This window comes from Microcaecilia unicolor, chromosome 10, assembly GCF_901765095.1.
Source record: "Microcaecilia unicolor chromosome 10, aMicUni1.1, whole genome shotgun sequence".
Lineage (NCBI taxonomy): Eukaryota > Metazoa > Chordata > Amphibia > Gymnophiona > Siphonopidae > Microcaecilia > Microcaecilia unicolor.
Genome location: NC_044040.1, coordinates 49,401,164 through 49,417,633, shown reverse-complemented (window position 1 = coordinate 49,417,633; position 16,470 = coordinate 49,401,164). Strand labels below are relative to the sequence as shown.

The 16,470-nt window shown below is 43.7% G+C and overlaps 1 protein-coding gene across 1 annotated transcript in view; it reads left to right on the top strand.

The window, feature by feature from the left end:
* Window positions 1–1,611: 1,611 nt before the first annotated feature.
* The window catches only part of MAPK12 (mitogen-activated protein kinase 12), a 72,959-nt gene continuing 58,100 nt past the window's right edge, over window positions 1,612–16,470 (top strand). The window contains exons 1-3 of the mRNA XM_030215846.1: window positions 1,612–1,998; window positions 2,912–3,041; window positions 14,575–14,633. Of these exons, the coding sequence (XP_030071706.1) occupies window positions 1,883–1,998; window positions 2,912–3,041; window positions 14,575–14,633 (305 nt within the window). The 5' untranslated portion in view covers window positions 1,612–1,882. The remainder of the gene's footprint in view (window positions 1,999–2,911; window positions 3,042–14,574; window positions 14,634–16,470) is intronic.

Sequence of the window (16,470 nt, the reverse complement as noted above, 5' to 3'; positions counted from 1 at the left end):
GAGGAAGTATTGCTCCCTCCTCCAACTAGAGAGATGGGGGGGGGGGGGTTACCATTAGACCACCAGGCACCAGAAAGGGGCGGTTGCGTTGGCAGCCCACTTGGGCCACCAGGTATATTTTTTTGTGTGTTGGGGGGTTAGGGGGCCTGGAGATCCACTGGACCTCCAGCCTCCCTATGACCTCATGGTGGGGGTGTTGGGGGGCCATATGTCTTTGTGGTGGGAGGTGGGAGTGCCTATGGGGCAATAGGCCACCAGTAACTTGTTTTGGGAGGTGGGTATGGGGTACTATGGACCTCCAGCCCCTGTGTTTGATAGGTCAAACAAGTGTGGAAGGATTCCTCCCGCACTTTCCCAGAATGATCAACACTAATAATACACATAAATTTTTCATGTTATTAGCATTGATCATTCCCTGCGCTGTTACAGCACTATTTTTAGGCACTGTTTCTGAACAGAGCATGGAATTGATCATCGGGGCATCAGACTTGAACCTGCCCATATGAACTACATCAATAACAACAACAATAACAATCAGAACAATTTGATTGTCCTCTACCCAGGGCTGACCCAAGGATATCAGAAGCCCTAGGTGAACCTTCATCTGCTTTGCACTGTCCCAGGGGTGGCTCAAGGCCCTACTCCCTCACCCCTGTCCCCAGCATCCCCCCCCCCCTCCTGTCTTAATCTCACCCCAGTGCCAGAATATCCCCTTCCCCTCTCTACTTACATAAGTATTGCCATACTGGGAAAGACCAAAGGTCCATCATGCCCAGCATCCTGTTTCCAACAATGGCCAATCCAGGTCACAAATACCCGGCAAGATCCCTTCTGGCCAACATCTCATTTTCTCATTCTTACTCCCACCCCACATCCATCACCTGCTACCCTTGAGCACTGCTTAGGCCATGTAAGTACATCCCACCACCTCCACTGAAAGTGCAACCATCTCCTGCCCACTCTAACAGGAAGTCTGCATGGGGAAGATGCAAGACAGTGCTTGAGCACAAGCCTGTCTTTACAGGGCTCATGCACAGCTCACTCTATAAGCCTGGGGCTACCATAGTAGGATGTTGGGAGTTGCAGCTGCAGGCCCAGCAAGCAAGGAGAAGACTACTGTTGCACATGGGTAAACCATGCTGCCCCCAATGGATGCTCAGTCCATCTAGTGGCAGAGCCAGCCCTATCTCTATCGTCATCGCTTCATCCCCTCCTCGGTAACTTAATTGGCAATACAATTTTACATGTTTTGCCAAAGTAATACATATAGGAGTGAAAAGAAAAAAATTTAAAAAGACGAGAAAATTTACAAAGCAATAATAACAACAACAACTGCCTCCTATTGATACAGGAGTATCTCTGATCTTCATGAATCCACAATCAGAAGGGACTAAATGATGCAAAGAAAGAAACTGTTGCTTTTACTGCCACTTCACGGTGCTTTACTTGTAGTAGCAAGTCCAGAATGCAATACTCAAAGTACACAGTAGTTTAAATTGATAAAAGGTTTTCGCAAGGACAGGCTCTGACTGCCAGGTTTTAGAAAGGGCGGGGTGGGTGTGGAGAGGGGGGGGGGGGGTTGCTCGCCTGCCACGTGACGGGGAGGGAAAGGATCGCGTTTTGTTCTATCAGAGGAGGTGAGAGTCTGTCTGTGACAGTGGAAGAAGGGGGGGGTGTAGAGAGTGACAGCGATTATGTGTGACAAAGGCGGCAGCACTTGCAGGAGGCAGCAGGCACTGTCCACTGCGAACAGACAGTCCTGACCTGCAGCAGCAAGAGCTTGGGCCGAGACCCCCCCCTCCTCCCTAACTGGGGGCACTGAGGGAGAGACCTCCGGTGATCCTCTCTGCCCCCCCCCCCCCTCCGGGACCGCGCGCGGACCATGGCTTCCCCCAAGAAAGGATTTTACCGCCAGGAGATCTCGAAAACAATGTGGGAGGTACGGGAGAGGTACCGGGACCTGGTGGCCGTGGGATCCGGAGCGTACGGAACAGTCTGGTAAGGCTTCTAGTCCCCCCTCCCCCCTCCCCTTTATGAACAATACAAAGGACAGCCCCAGGGCTTTGTGTCTGCTCCAGCTGTCAGCCACACCACTGCTGCTGTGTTTGTGTGCAGATGTGTCTTTGTACGTACAGCTACGTTCTATGTATTTTTGTGCGCCCCCCCCCCCCCCCTTCTCCAGGATTTACTTTCCTGCACCTTTTGGCATGTGTTGTGTTGTGTTGTGTTGTGCTTCGGGGAAAGGGAGGCGTTTCCGTGCTGCTTTTATCAGCTCGGACTTTGTTCTGGGCTCTCTGGAGTTTCTCTCGCAGCTTCTCTTCCTGGTTTCAATGAGAAACAGTCATCAGTTTTCTTTGCCTCGGTGCCCAACTGATAGCTCAGCCTCAGGGAGTTTTCTTTTACTGCAGCTCCTCTTCTGTTCTGTAAAAAAAAATGCACTTTTTAAGCATCTCATCATGAAATGGTTAGCTTCAAAGAACACAGATCCGATTAATTTTGCAATGCCTCTAATTTCTCATATAGTGCAGACACAGAAACCAGGATATTAAGTCACTTTCTGGTGCCACTGTGTACTTTTGGCAGAAAGCGATTTTCTTGTTAACAAGACTTACCAACAATCTCGGACCTAATGTCAGATTTTGTTTTTTTCACCCCAATCCGATTTTATACTTGTGCAATTATTTATGCTAAGTAGTATGTTTTACTGTTCATCACATTGGATCCCTGTAGGGAGAGAGCTCTACAGCTATGAAATAAAATACAGGCCAAGGCCATTCAGATTATCTGAAGACACTGGACTCATGAAATGCCTTTTCAAATATGGATAATTCAGAAGGTGGGGATGGAAGTGGAGGTGTTTCCAGCAGCAAGGTCTGCTAACAGGTGCCATCTTTACACTCTGTGTTTCCAGCTCTGCTATAGATGGACGGACAGGAGCTAAAGTGGCCATTAAGAAGCTGTATCGCCCGTTTCAGTCCGAGCTGTTTGCCAAAAGAGCTTACCGAGAACTCAGGCTCCTCAAGCACATGCAGCACGAAAACGTGAGTACTGTGTATCTGCTGAGCTGAAAGGCGAGAGGGCTCACCTCCAGCACTGCCGTTTGATCTGGGTCCATGTGAGTAGTATTGCTGAGAAACCAATTTACAGGAAAATCAGATTGGTCCTTGCAAGCATGCAGGGTTGCTGTCAATAAATTTAATGACAATAAATTAAAAAAAAAAACCTGACATGTCCATACAAAAAGCAAGTTACAAATTCAGGTATAGTTGAAAGGTTCCTGCCACAGAGGGTTTATAATGTAAGAGGATGATATTCGAAAAGGTTTAACCGGGCAGGAGAGGCTCCTGCCTGGTTTAACCCCGCTGAGATGGCCGGCAGCTATTATTCAGCAGAACTTAACTGGGTAGTGCTGTTGAATATCTCTGCTAAACGGCCATCCTCTAACTGGCTAGGTTAGGGGTGGAGCATGGGCTGATCCAGCAGGTAGCTGGTTAATGGTGATAGTCAGTCCGCCAACTGGCTAAGGAAGCGTATAAAGTTAGGTCAGAAAAAAAGGCTAGCTTAACTGTATGTGCCAAGTTAATTTGGGGGCCCTTTTACTAAGCTGCATAAAGCGTCTACGTGCACCCACCCAACGCATGCCAAAATGGAGTTGCCACCTGGCTACCGCTTGGCTCTTGCGGTAATTTCATTTTTGGCATGCGTCCAGTACGTGCGTCCAAAAAATAATTTTGGGACGTGCGCCAAGTGGCATTTGATGCACGTAGGTCATTACCATCCGGTTACCGCATGAGACTTTACCACTAGGTCAGTGACTGGCGGTAAGGTCTCAGACCTAAAATGGACACGTGCCAATTTTGATTTTGCCCCACGTTCATTTTCGGCAAAAAATTTGAAAAAGGCATTTTTTGCAGGCGTGCTGAAAAATGGATCTGCGCACCCAAAACATGTGCCTACACTACCGCAGGCCATTTTTCAGCATACCTTAGTAAAAGGACCCCTTTATTATTTATTTAAAATTTTCTAATCCACCTACAACTAGGTGGAGTACATAAAAACATTCATAATAAAATCAACAAACAAAACTGTCCATAATCTACATAGAAAGTCAACCCCATTCTTTAACAAAAAAAGTGTGTTTTTAGACCTTTCCTGAATCGCTCTACACTACTACATAACCTCAAATAGCCAGGTAGCCCGTTCCAGATTATAAGCCCAGCAATTGAAAAAGCTGTTGCTCATGTTTCTGCATAAATTACAACCATCAATTTATCATTTGAAAGTAGCATAGTAGATTCAGATCGTAAGGTCCTGGCTGGTCAGTAATCACCTGCTTAAAATACCATGGAACAGAAGATGAATATAAAATCTGATGGATCAATCTCACAATCTTACAGAGGTAGACTGACCATTCGGTCAACTGGGCAGTGCCCGAGGGCCCAGAGGCTGTGCCCCATTGCCCTTGCCTGCCGCTGCGGCTGCTTTGCACACCGCAGCTGCCTGTGTCCTGTGCCGGCTCCACGGTTTAAAATGGTGGCCACTAACTCTTGCGTGACTACAGTGAGAGGTCGCAAACACGGAGACACCATTTTAAACTGTGGAGCCGCAGCAGCAGCAGGGATGGAAGAAGATGGGAAAGGGGAGATCGGAGGACATGCTGCTGGACATGGAGGAAGGTAAGGGCTGCGGGGATGGTGGTAGCGTGTGGGGGGCAGAGGCAACAGGGGCAGTGGCAGTGGGGGGGGGAGGGCGATGGCAGTGGGTGGGGCAGAGTACTTTCAGTGCCCAAGGGACCAGAGTACTCTCAGTCCACCCCTGCAATCTTATATTGCACACAAGAAGCAATTGGCAACCAATGCAAAGATTTCAACACCAGGAGAATGTACTCAGATCTCAATACTCCTGCTAATAATCTAGCTGCTGCAGTCTGTATAATCTGTAATGCATGCATCCTAGACTTCACAATTCCCAGATAAAGCACCAGGCTCTGAATATTGACGTGTGCCTGGTTAACTTCCAGGTCAGTGCATATAACCAAATATTCAATGCTGGGAGCCATGAATACCTAGGATTAGTTCAACCTGTGGCTGGGAGCAGTTCACAAGCCGCTTATCGCCACAGGCTGAATATTACCCCTTATATTTGTACCCAAAGTAACAGAGGGTGAAGTGTCCTACCCAAGGTCACAAGGAGCATAAGTGAGAGAAGAGGGACAGGAAGCCTGACTTCCGGAGCCGGTGCAAGGGTACTAGGCACCCTAGGTGAACCATCAACCTTGTGCCCCCTCTCAATTAACTTTTCCATTCCTAGCAACTCCCTACCCCCCCCCCCCCCGCCAAGATTTTGATAATTAAACTCAAGAATCATGATCATCCCGGCACCATCGCTCCCAGCACAATCCTATAAAAACATATTTGAACATCATACTTTTAAGTATTACAGTTTCGTTTTATAAATAATGTTTATATATAATGATGGCAATTTCCAAAAGCCATTTACGGTCAAATAAGCTATTTGAAAAATTGCCCATTCTTCTTGCAGCTAAAATTACACACTGATGATTCTTTGAGTTTGTCTGGCTGTCAGAACTTATTTTACTTTGACTGAGGGGCTCTTTGCTACCCCCCCCCCCCCCACCCCCAACAAGCTGCTGCTGCCCTAGGTGACTGCCTGGTTTGTTTAATAGTTGGGCCTTCCCTTGTTCTCAGTCCACTGCTCTAAGCACAAAGGCCACTCGTTCTGTCATGAGCATGTTGAGGTCTTGGGCTCTGTGAAGCTGCAGTCTTTGGAAGTTGAGAACTACTTTGTGGTGCATATAGGGATGAATTTTGGCTCAGTGGGAGTAATTTTATAAAGTCATTTTCCCTGTATATGGTCACATATTTACATAAGTGGCCCTTTATATAATTCTAATTGGCGTAAAAGTATATGGGATCACATGATGGTTTGTACTCCTGCACAGGGACAGAGTGTGGACAGTGTTTGCAAGTAGATTATAAATACACTAATTTTTGTAGTATTTTAATAATCTAGGCCAGTGGTCCCCACTTCAGTCCTCAAGGAAGGGCCACTAACAGATCAGGTTTTCAGGATATCCCAATATACATAAAAGAGATTTACATGCCTACTTATCTCCATTGCATGCAGATGTCTGTTATGCATATTCATTAGGGATATCCTGATACCCTGATCTGTTGGTGGCCCTTGAGGACTGCAGATAGAAACCACTGATCTAGGCATAGACATTTACACCTGCTCCAGGGAGGGTGAAAATGACTATGCTTGCAATGGAGTCACGATTTATTTATTTATTAGGATTTATTTACCGCCTTTTTGAAGGAATTCACTCAAGTTGGTGTACAGTAAGAATAGATCAAACATGAGCAATAGGCAATTACAGCAGTAAAAATATTCACATAACAGTACAAAGTATGGCATAGTATACTACTTACAATGTCAACACAATACGTAATAGAACATTTTTATTGATAGCCCTAGCTGAGATAATATTTAACCATCTCTCTGAGCTCATGTGCAACTTTCTTCAAATCAGTCACCTTACTTTCTAAGAGTTAGAAAGTAAGGTGACTGATTTAAAGAAAGTTGCACATGAGGTCAGAGAGATGGTTAAATATTATCTCAGCTACGGTAGGAGTGGATAAACATGTCCTGCTGCAGTATGTGCAGCCCGTGTCACTCCTTGTGTGTGTGAGTGAGACTAACAAGTTAGTTACTTCTTCCATTAAAGGCCTGGTTGAAGAGCCAAGCTTTCACCTGCTTCCTGAAGTAGAGATAGTCTTGTGATAAGCGGAGCCTTTCAGGGAGTGCATTCCAGAGTGTGGGGGCTACTCCGGAGAAGGTTCGCTTGCGGGTATCACATCGTGTAATGTGGTTAGTGATAGTTCTTGAGAGGACCTTAGGTGTCCTTGGCGGTGTGTAGAGGATCATCCTATTTCTGCCAGTTATGTTACTATTTTATAAAGACAAGTAGGTGGCTACTTGTTTAAAAAAAAATGATTTACAATAGGCTCCTGAAAATACTACTACTACTACTATTAATCATTTCTATACTAGACATACACAGTGGACACTGCCTTATAAAATTACGCTCCATATGCCCAACTGTGCACTGAATGCTGGTAGTATATATGTATCAGTGAAAAAGTCATGTTAGCAGTAAAAGTTTGGCACAATGTCGTAAAAAATGTTTTCTTCAGTTGGCAAACCATGTTAGTGCTCGAATATTATTAGTACTAGCGTAATGCTTATGGTCTGCAAATACCTTGTGAGTTCAGCGCAGATTATATAAAAAGAATCTAGGCATATCCAGAGAATTACAAGCTTATAATCACTTATAACAAATATATCTTAAATAACCATGTCTTAAGAAATTTCCAAAATAATAACAATCTGTTGACTTATCTAAGACTATTGGGTAGACCATGCCACAGTTTTGCTGCTATAAATGAAAAAGAGGGTTGATAAACTTCCTTATATCTAACCCCCTTAATCAATGAAAAATGTAAGATAAAAAAATCTCTTATTCTTGGGATAATATGACATGCTGGGAGGGCTACCAATTAAAACATATACTAAGGAGCAATTCCATATAAAATTTTGTACAAAGCTTAAAATTTATTCTGGCCTGATTAGGTAGCCAATGGACCTTAACCAACAGAGGAGTAACACTGTCAAACTTACCAGCTGACTGTGGGACTCATTTTCGAAAGAGAAAAACCTCTAAAAAGTGGCATAAACCAACATTTGGACTTTTTTCTCAAAAAAACATCCAAATCAGTATTTTCAAAACCTATTTTTCAGATGTTTTTCATCTGCAGTGCATCCAGATCTCAAGGGAGCATGTCAGGGGGCATGTTAAGGGCATTCCTAAGATTTAGACGTTTTTCAGCCATAATGGAACAAAACAAAACTAAAGAAGACATTTTGAACTAGACCAGTTTTTATAATGAATAAGGCACAAAAATGTGCCCTAAATGACCAAATAACCACTGGAGGAAATCAGGGATGACCTCCCCCAATACCCCTCCAGTGGTTATTGACACCCTCCCAATCTCCAAAATTGTGAATAAAAATATGATTTACCAGCCTCTATGACAGCCTCAGATATAGCCAGGTCTATGAAAGCAGCATGCAGGTCCCTGGAGTAGTATAGTGATTGGTGCAGTGCACTATGGAGTGGGGGACTCTGGTCCCTATCTCCCTCTACCTGTCACACTTGTGATGGAAACTGTGACCCCTCCCAAAGTCACCCAAACTCTACTATATCCACATATAGGTGCCCCCTTCACCCATAAGGGCTTTTGTAGTGGTATACAGTGGGAGGCAGTAGGTTTTGGAGGGCTCAGAGGACAAGATAAGGGAGCAAAGGTGAGATGTGTACCTGGATTTTCATGAAGTGCACAGAAGTGCCCCCTAGGGTACCCCATTACTCTCCTGGGATGTCTTGGGGACCAGTCTGCTAAAAGTGCTGGCTCCTCCTACATCCCAGTGGCTTGATTTTCTACGTTTTGCACTCATTTGGGGTTTTTTTTTTTTTTTTTCGAAAATGGACCAAAAAACAAAATGTCCAAAGCACAAAACCTTATTCAAAACAGTATTTTCGATTAAAAAAAAGAGACACGTTTTTCTTTTTCAAAAATGACCTTCTTTCCTATTCAGATTTTGAACATTTTGTGCAAAATGTTCAAAATCAGACTTCGACGTCATATCGAAAATGTTAACCTAACTACAGAAGTAAACCTGTGCAACCTGCATGTAGCATGTTGCAGTAATCCAGTTGGTTTATTACCAAAGCCTGAACCATCTTAAACTAAGCACGTTCAAAACAAGTGTCTTGCTCTTTTTAAATGCCTTAAGCATATACATTTTCTTTGACAGCAGAGTAACATATTTGTCAAAGGATAAATTACTATCCAAAATGACTCCTAAAACTTTCAGTTACCAAAAAGAAACTAGACCCATTAATAACTAGACTTTGATAAAGAACAATCTTGTTTTGATGGATATGATAAAAAGAATTTAGGGGGTCTTTTACGAAGGTGGAGTTGCGTTTTTAGTGCAAGCTAAACGCTAGAGACACCCGTAGGAATATATGGGTGTCTCTAGTGCTTAGCGCATACTTATTTTTAGCACACGCTAAAAACACTGGTGAGCCTTTGTAAAAGGACCGCTTATTCTAAATTCAATTTTAACCGGTCTGCAGTAATTCAGTTTTCAACCATATTAACACAAAATTCTGCACTAGATCTTATATCAGTTGTGGAATACACAATAGGAAGCATGAAGTAATGTTGATTAGGATTATTTTGTGCTTCTTAGAGACATGTCAGTGTTGAAAAACACGAGATAGCGCAACAGTGTGGAAAAGGAACTGCCATACATATGTATGTGTTAGTATCGAAGAATTCTGCTATCATCAGTGAAGGGTGATTATAGTTTTGCCTTAAAAATGAGGGATTGGCAGCCCAAAAAATGTTGTTGCATTTTGTTTCCTGTGCAGCATTGTTCGTTTTGGTTACACTTCATTTTTGTTTTGGGAGCAATGTTGTTAAGAGTGTGCTGTCTTTGCAAATAGTGCACACTATTATTGGCAAATTAAAAAAAACATAAAGGGGCCCTTTTACTAAGCCACGTAAGTGTCTACGCGTGCCCAATGTGCACCAAAATGGAGTTACTGCACGGCTACGGTGTGGCTCTTGCGGTAATTTCATTTTTGGCGCGCATCCACTACGCACATCCGAAAAATACTTTTTTATTTTCTGGCGTGTGTCAGCTACGTGCACCAAGTGGCATTTGATGCGCATAGGTCATTACTGCCCAGTTACCACGTGAGTATTTACCGCTAGGTCAATGGCTGGCAGTAAGGTCTCAGACCCAAAATGGAGAGAGAGAGAGAGAAAGGTAAAATGAGGTGAAGCATCCAGCTGCTGAATGGAGATGCACAGAAGAGAGAGAGAAAAAAAAAGATGAAATAGAACAGTCAAATGTCAGAGACAGATGTAGAAATGAAAGGAAAACAGGAGAATAAAGAAGAAATGAAATGAGATGAAGATGACAGAAGGAAAGTTGAAAGGAGAGACTGGGAACAAGAGGATTAGTAAATACAATGCCCAGACAGCAAAGGGAGATCACACGTTTTCAATTAAGGGACTGGAATATGTCAGCTTTTCTAATGTACAAGCCCGAATACATTTCTGTTTCTTTATAAGACCAAACAACAGAATGAGAGCAGTAACTTTAGAGCAAAAAAGTAACCTAATACAAAGAATAAAGCTCTAGTGGCAAAATACGTGCTTACAAAAAATGAAGAAAAAGCCCTCAGAAACCGTGGGTAAAATACCCAGGGTTTAGTGCGCGGTTATATTATTCTTATAACACACACCACGGTTCTATCATTGGGCAAAAAACTTCATTCCGGATAAATTTACAATTTAATGGCCTCTAATACGGCTTATATTTCTATTTCTCCCAGGGCCACCAAGAGACTAGGCCGGGCCTGGGGCAAGGCCACCCCGCCTCTGCCCCCTGCCGCTGCCACCCCCCCTTCACTCCCCTCGCTGCTGCAGTCCCCGGTCTCACCTGCCTGCCTTCTCGGCTCCGGGCCCCCTTCATTCAAAGCGACAGTTGCAGATCGCGTCTCTTCTGGCCTTCCCTCCCTGTGTCCCGCCCTCATCAGATGTAACTTCCAGTTTCTGCGAGGGCGGGACACAGGGAGGGAAGGCCATAAGAGACGCGACTGCCGCTTTGAATGAAGGGCACCCGGAGCAGAGGAGGCAGGCAGGTAAGACCGGGGACTGCAGCGCCGGCAGCCTAACCCCGCCGCCGGGCCCCCCTTGGAGGCCTGGGCCTGGGGAAGTTTGCCCCCCCCTCTCGGCAGCCCTGGTTTCTCCTGCGTTGCAGTGCATTCAGACTTCTCGGAGTTCCTAATTTATTTATTTTTTGTTACATTTGTACCCAGCGCTTTCCCACTCATGGCAGGCTCAATGCGGCTTACATGGGGCAATGGAGGGTTAAGTGACTTGCCCAGAGTCACAAGGAGCTGCCTGTGCCTGAAGTGGGAATAGAACTCAGTTCCTCAGTTCCCCAGGACCAAAGTCCATTACCCTAACCACTAGGCCACTCCTTGTTGGTGGTTGATTATTTGAGGTTCTGTCTTTGTTCTGCAGGAGTGATAGAAGTGAGATACTCTTAGTGTGTTTTTTCTAGCTAAAAAAAGGTGTTGGTACTCAAATGTCAGGCCATTCTTCAGGAGTGGATTGATCCTGAGGGATCTGCCCCACAGCAGCCAGGCCTCCTGCAGCCAGGCACAGAATCTATGAAAAGACAGAATAGGTATGCAGAGACTGGGCTCTTTCACTAATACCTGGAGACAATGGGTCGATTTCAGCAGACAATGGAAAAGGTAGCCCTGACAAAAAGCTCTGGGTATTCTACTAGTGTTTAGTTTCTGTCTAGGGATCTGTAGCAATCTGACTTGTTCTGTTTTTCCAGAAATAAGTATATTCATGTTCTGAGGTGCTGCCTTTCTATAGGTAGGGTTGTTGCTATTTGTGTCCTGGATGTAACTGCTGAATTCCACTACACAGAAGTCCAAAACCCTTTCCCTATACTGACTCACACCTCAGTCTTCACACTTACTGCCCCCCCTTTCCTGACTGGAGCTGTGAAAGTGACCCCCTCCCCCACCCCCAAGTCCTTACAGCTTTAGAAGACATGGTGTTACAGGAGCCCATTTTTACTCCTTCAGGTCAGTGGCAGGGGACCATCAGGCAATCAAAGACACCTGCAGACAACCAAAGACCGAAACCCCAAGAACCAAAAGGGCATAACCTAAGCTATATCTCCGCCAAATTCTTCCCTCCCTGTCAGTCTTCAGCCCCAGTGCATTCTCAGTCACTCCCCTCAGTGACTCTCTACCAGGGCTTACTTTTTTCAGTAATCCCAGTTTAACCAGGGATTACATACAGAACTCCCCCTGGAATATTTTATGTAAATAACTGTTCGGGGGTGTCTCTGTAAGGCCTAGGAAATAGTGTTAAATGTCTGGGGAATATCTTGTCCTCTAAAGATTGTTCTTTGTATATATTAGCTTTGCCTTAAGAACCTGAGGGCTTGTTGCGGTTTGAGTAATTTGCATTCAGGAACTGTAGCATCCTTCATAAATTTTTGAATATTTGCTGTTAATGTGGGGGGCTGGGGGTGTATGTGTGTGTGTTTAGGCCCAGGTTTCTGCATTGGAACAGTCTAGAGCCAAATTTTGATCCTGTTGCTAGTATGGACCCTGACCCACAGCTGAAAATAAAGTATGTTGACTGATCTTCAGGCAGCCTTCCCTCACAGTTTTGTTTTGGTTTGTTTTGAGTGAGGGTTTTTTTGTTTTGTTTTTAATTAACAGAAGGCCACCGCAAAGCCTTGATGTTTGCTGGCATAGAGGCCTGTGCTGAAGTCTCTTACTACTGCTACCTTTTAAAGGTGTAAATGCACAGGAAGTGGACCTCTTTCAATTTGAAAGAAAGTTCTGGAACGAGGGGTCATAGGACAAGATGAAAGATAGTAGACTCTGGAGTTGTCTGAAGAAATATTTCTTTATAGAAAGGACGACGATTGATGTGGGAGCAGCAGTACGTCTTTTGGGTTAGCGGGGGACCAATCCAACTTCTGCTCCTGCCCCTCTCCCCCTCCCTAGTTGCAGATGCTGTGTAAGGCAGAAATTTGATAAGGCCACAGCCCCTGTGGCCCACCTCATTCTGATGCTTAGGGATGGATCCATGGAAAAATCTCCCAGTGGAGATGAAGTTAGTATCTGTATTGAAGAAAGCATGGAAGAAACACATAGGAGATTTTTCTAAAGGAGAACAAGAGATTGTATCAACCTTCATGTTTTCTTCTTCTATGCCATTCTCTGATTTGGGGGGGGGGGGGGAGGGGAAGCTTTAATGAAACTTCTGATCCAAGAAACCCTTCCAAAGGCATTTTTTCAGAATGTTTTCCTTTCATCATGCCATTTACTTGTAAGAGTAGTGTTGACTTTGATAAAATTATTTCTTTTCGTTGAAGAATTATTTCTTAAAAGCAATTTAATGAGATCTACCTATGATTCATAGAATTTTCTAGTTCATAGGCCCCGTATCAAGAAACAGAAAGCAATGTTTCATCCCTTTTGTGACCGTCTTCCAGTGTTCTACCATATCTCCTATAAGTTGCTTCTTCTGGTCCATAAAATCTATTTTACTGGTTGTCCTTCCTATCTATTGCAATTCTTGCTTCCTTACCTCCCTGCACAGGTCCTTCAGCATAACCTTCTTCAGGTCCCTCAAGCCATATTGTCCATCTGTCTGCTATCCAGCAGAAGAGTTTTAGCATCAATACAAGTGGACCTACGATTTGAGCACTGTTTGGCTCTGCCAAGTCTAAGCTTAAGACTCGTTGATTTGGCAAAGCCTTTGAGTCCTGAGCAGCTCCTTTGCCACCTGATTGAATTGGGAGTTTGAAGTGCAACAGCATTGGTTTTGTGTTTACCCCCCTTCTTTCCTTGGCATCCCTCTGCCATTCCATTTTTCTCCTATTTTTTGATGTAGTTCCTTTCTAACAGTTTTTATTACCTTTTATTTATTATTGTAAACCGCCTTGATAGGTTTTCTCTAAGACTGTGTGTCAAGTCTGAATAAAGTTGAACTTGAAACTTGATGAGTATATATTTTTATATATAGGACATACATGGGGGCAATTCTGTAAGTGGGCACCTCCTTTTAGGTGCCCTGAAGCATGATAGGAGCCTTTTCTATAATGGCTCCTGGGCACCCAAATTCTATTAGGGAATACTACATGGCTTGGCCCAGCATCGGTACACATTCTACAGATGTGGTATAACTTCAGATATCTAAATGCAACAAGGGCATGTTTAACTTTTTGTATTCTGTAAATTGCATATTTAAGTAACAGCACCACCCATGCCCCTCCCATGTGAATACCCCCCTTGCACTTACACACTATGCTGCTTACACACACCCTTGCAAAATAGGGCTTAATCGTTTTCCTGCCACTCGACGCATGTAAGTATACACTTAGGCCATAATTCTATAAAAGTTATGCTCCTAATTCATGAGCATAATTTACGCTCCTAAATTTTTGCTCCTAAATTACGAGCATAATCTATTTTGAAGCCTAGAGTATGCTCATAATTTAGGATCGTAAATTTAGGAGCATAACCTTTGTAGAATAAGGCCTTAACCTGCAAAAGGGCCAATATTCTTTACAAGTGATGAATTGCTGTTATTGTTTCTAGTATCGCTATTCACTCTCACGATTCCTGGCACTGTCCATGGTTCTGCTTTGCGTGGACGGTCCAACCAGTGCTTCACTTTTGGCTTGAGCTCCAACAATAAGGGCAGACTTAGAGTGAGGAACATGATGTCATGATTGCCATGATTATAATTACCATTTTGCATACATGTGTGACGGAAGGTGTGCTTCTGCTTTGTTTAGAGTTTGCTGCAGTTTCTTGTTTTGTGTTGATAGCATGTTTATGGTCTCTGCTCTTGTTTTGTGTTTTAGGTAATTGGAATACTGGACGTGTTCACACCAGATTCAACGCTGGAGAAATTTAATGATTTGTAAGTTTTACATTTCTGGCTCTGTGCAGTCCTTGGTTTGAAGGTGTGCCTGGAAACCTGATGCTGAAGTGGAGGCTCAATAATGTATAAACTATGAGTTTAAATTTCACTTCTTGGAAAGTAGCATTGTTACGTTTAAGCTACTTTGTATAAAACAAGATATGGTTTATTTCACCTTAACACATTAGTGCCCAACGTTGCCATATGGGATTTTATTATGGGAACATTGGGCACTAATGGGTTAACATTATGTATATGTTGTGTGGGTGACTGAGCATCCAAATGGCAGATGATGTTTAATGTGAGCAAGCGCAAAGTGATGCATATGGGAAAGAGGAAGCCAAACTATAGCTACGTGATGCAATGTTCCACATTAGGAGTCACTGACCAGGAAAGGGATCTAGGTGTCATCACTGATGATACATTTAAACCCTCTGCTCAGTGAGCAGCGGTGGCTAAGAATGCAAATAGAATGTTAGGAATTATTAGAAAAGGAATGAAAAACAAAAATGAGGACGTTATAACGCCATTGTATCGCTCTACTGTGTGACTGCACCTTGAGTATTGTATGCAATTCTGGTCATCGCATCTCTAAAAAGATATAGTAGAATTAGAAAAGGTACAGAGAAGGATGATGAAAATGATAAAGAGGATGGGACAACTTCTCTTTGAGGAAAGGCTAAAGTGGCTAGGGCTCTTCAGCTTGGAGAAGAGATGGCTGAGAGGAGATATGAACAGGTAGATGTGAATCGCTTGCTTACTCTTTCCAAAAATACTAGGACTAGGGGGGCACACAATGAAGCTACTAACTAGTAAATTTAAAACAAACCAGAGAAAATATTTGGCCACTCAATGTGTAATTAAACTCTGAACTTTGTTGCCAAACATTGTGGTAAAAGCAGTTAGTTTGGCAGGGTTTAAAAAAGGTTTGGATAATTTCCTAAAAGAAAAGTCCATAAGCCATTATTAAGATGGACTTGAGAAAATTCACTACTTATTTCCAGGATAAGCAGCATAAAGTGTGTTTTAGTGTTCTGGGATCTTGCCAGGTACTTGTGATCTGGATTGGCCATTGTTAAAAACAGGATACTGGGCTTGATGGACCTTTGGTCTGTCCCAGTATGGCAACACTTATGTTCTAATGTAGCGCTACTACTAATACTACTTATCATTTCTACAACACTACTAGATGTATGCCACGCTATACACGAAACACATAAGAGATAACTCTCTGCTTGACAGAGTTTGCAATCTTTTCAAGACTGATAAACAGGACAAGTAAGAAATTAGAAAGTATTGTGGAAATGATTAAAATAGACATGGGTACTGAACAGGTGCATAGGACTTAGGAGTCCTTGTCACCTCTCGTTTAGACTACTGCAATCTGCTTCTTGCTGGCCTCCCACTTAGTCACCTCTCCCCTCTCCAGTCGGTTCAAAACTCTGCTGCCCGTCTCATCTTCCGCCAGGATCGCTTTACTCATACTACCTCTCTCCTCAAGACCCTTCACTGGCTCCCTATCCGTTTTCGCATCCTGTTCAAACTTCTTCTACTAACCTATAAATGTACTCACTCTGCTGCTCCCCAGTATCTCTCCACACTCGTCCTTCCCTACACCCCTTCCCGTGCACTCCGCTCCATGGATAAATCCTTCTTATCTGTTCCCTTCTCCACTACTGCCAACTCCAGACTTCGCGCCTTCTGTCTCGCTGCACCCTACGCCTGGAATAAACTTCCTGAGCCCCTACGTCTTGCCCCATCCTTGGCCACCTTTAAATCTAGACTGAAAGCCCACCTCTTTAACATTGCTTTTGACTCGTAACCACTTGTAACCACT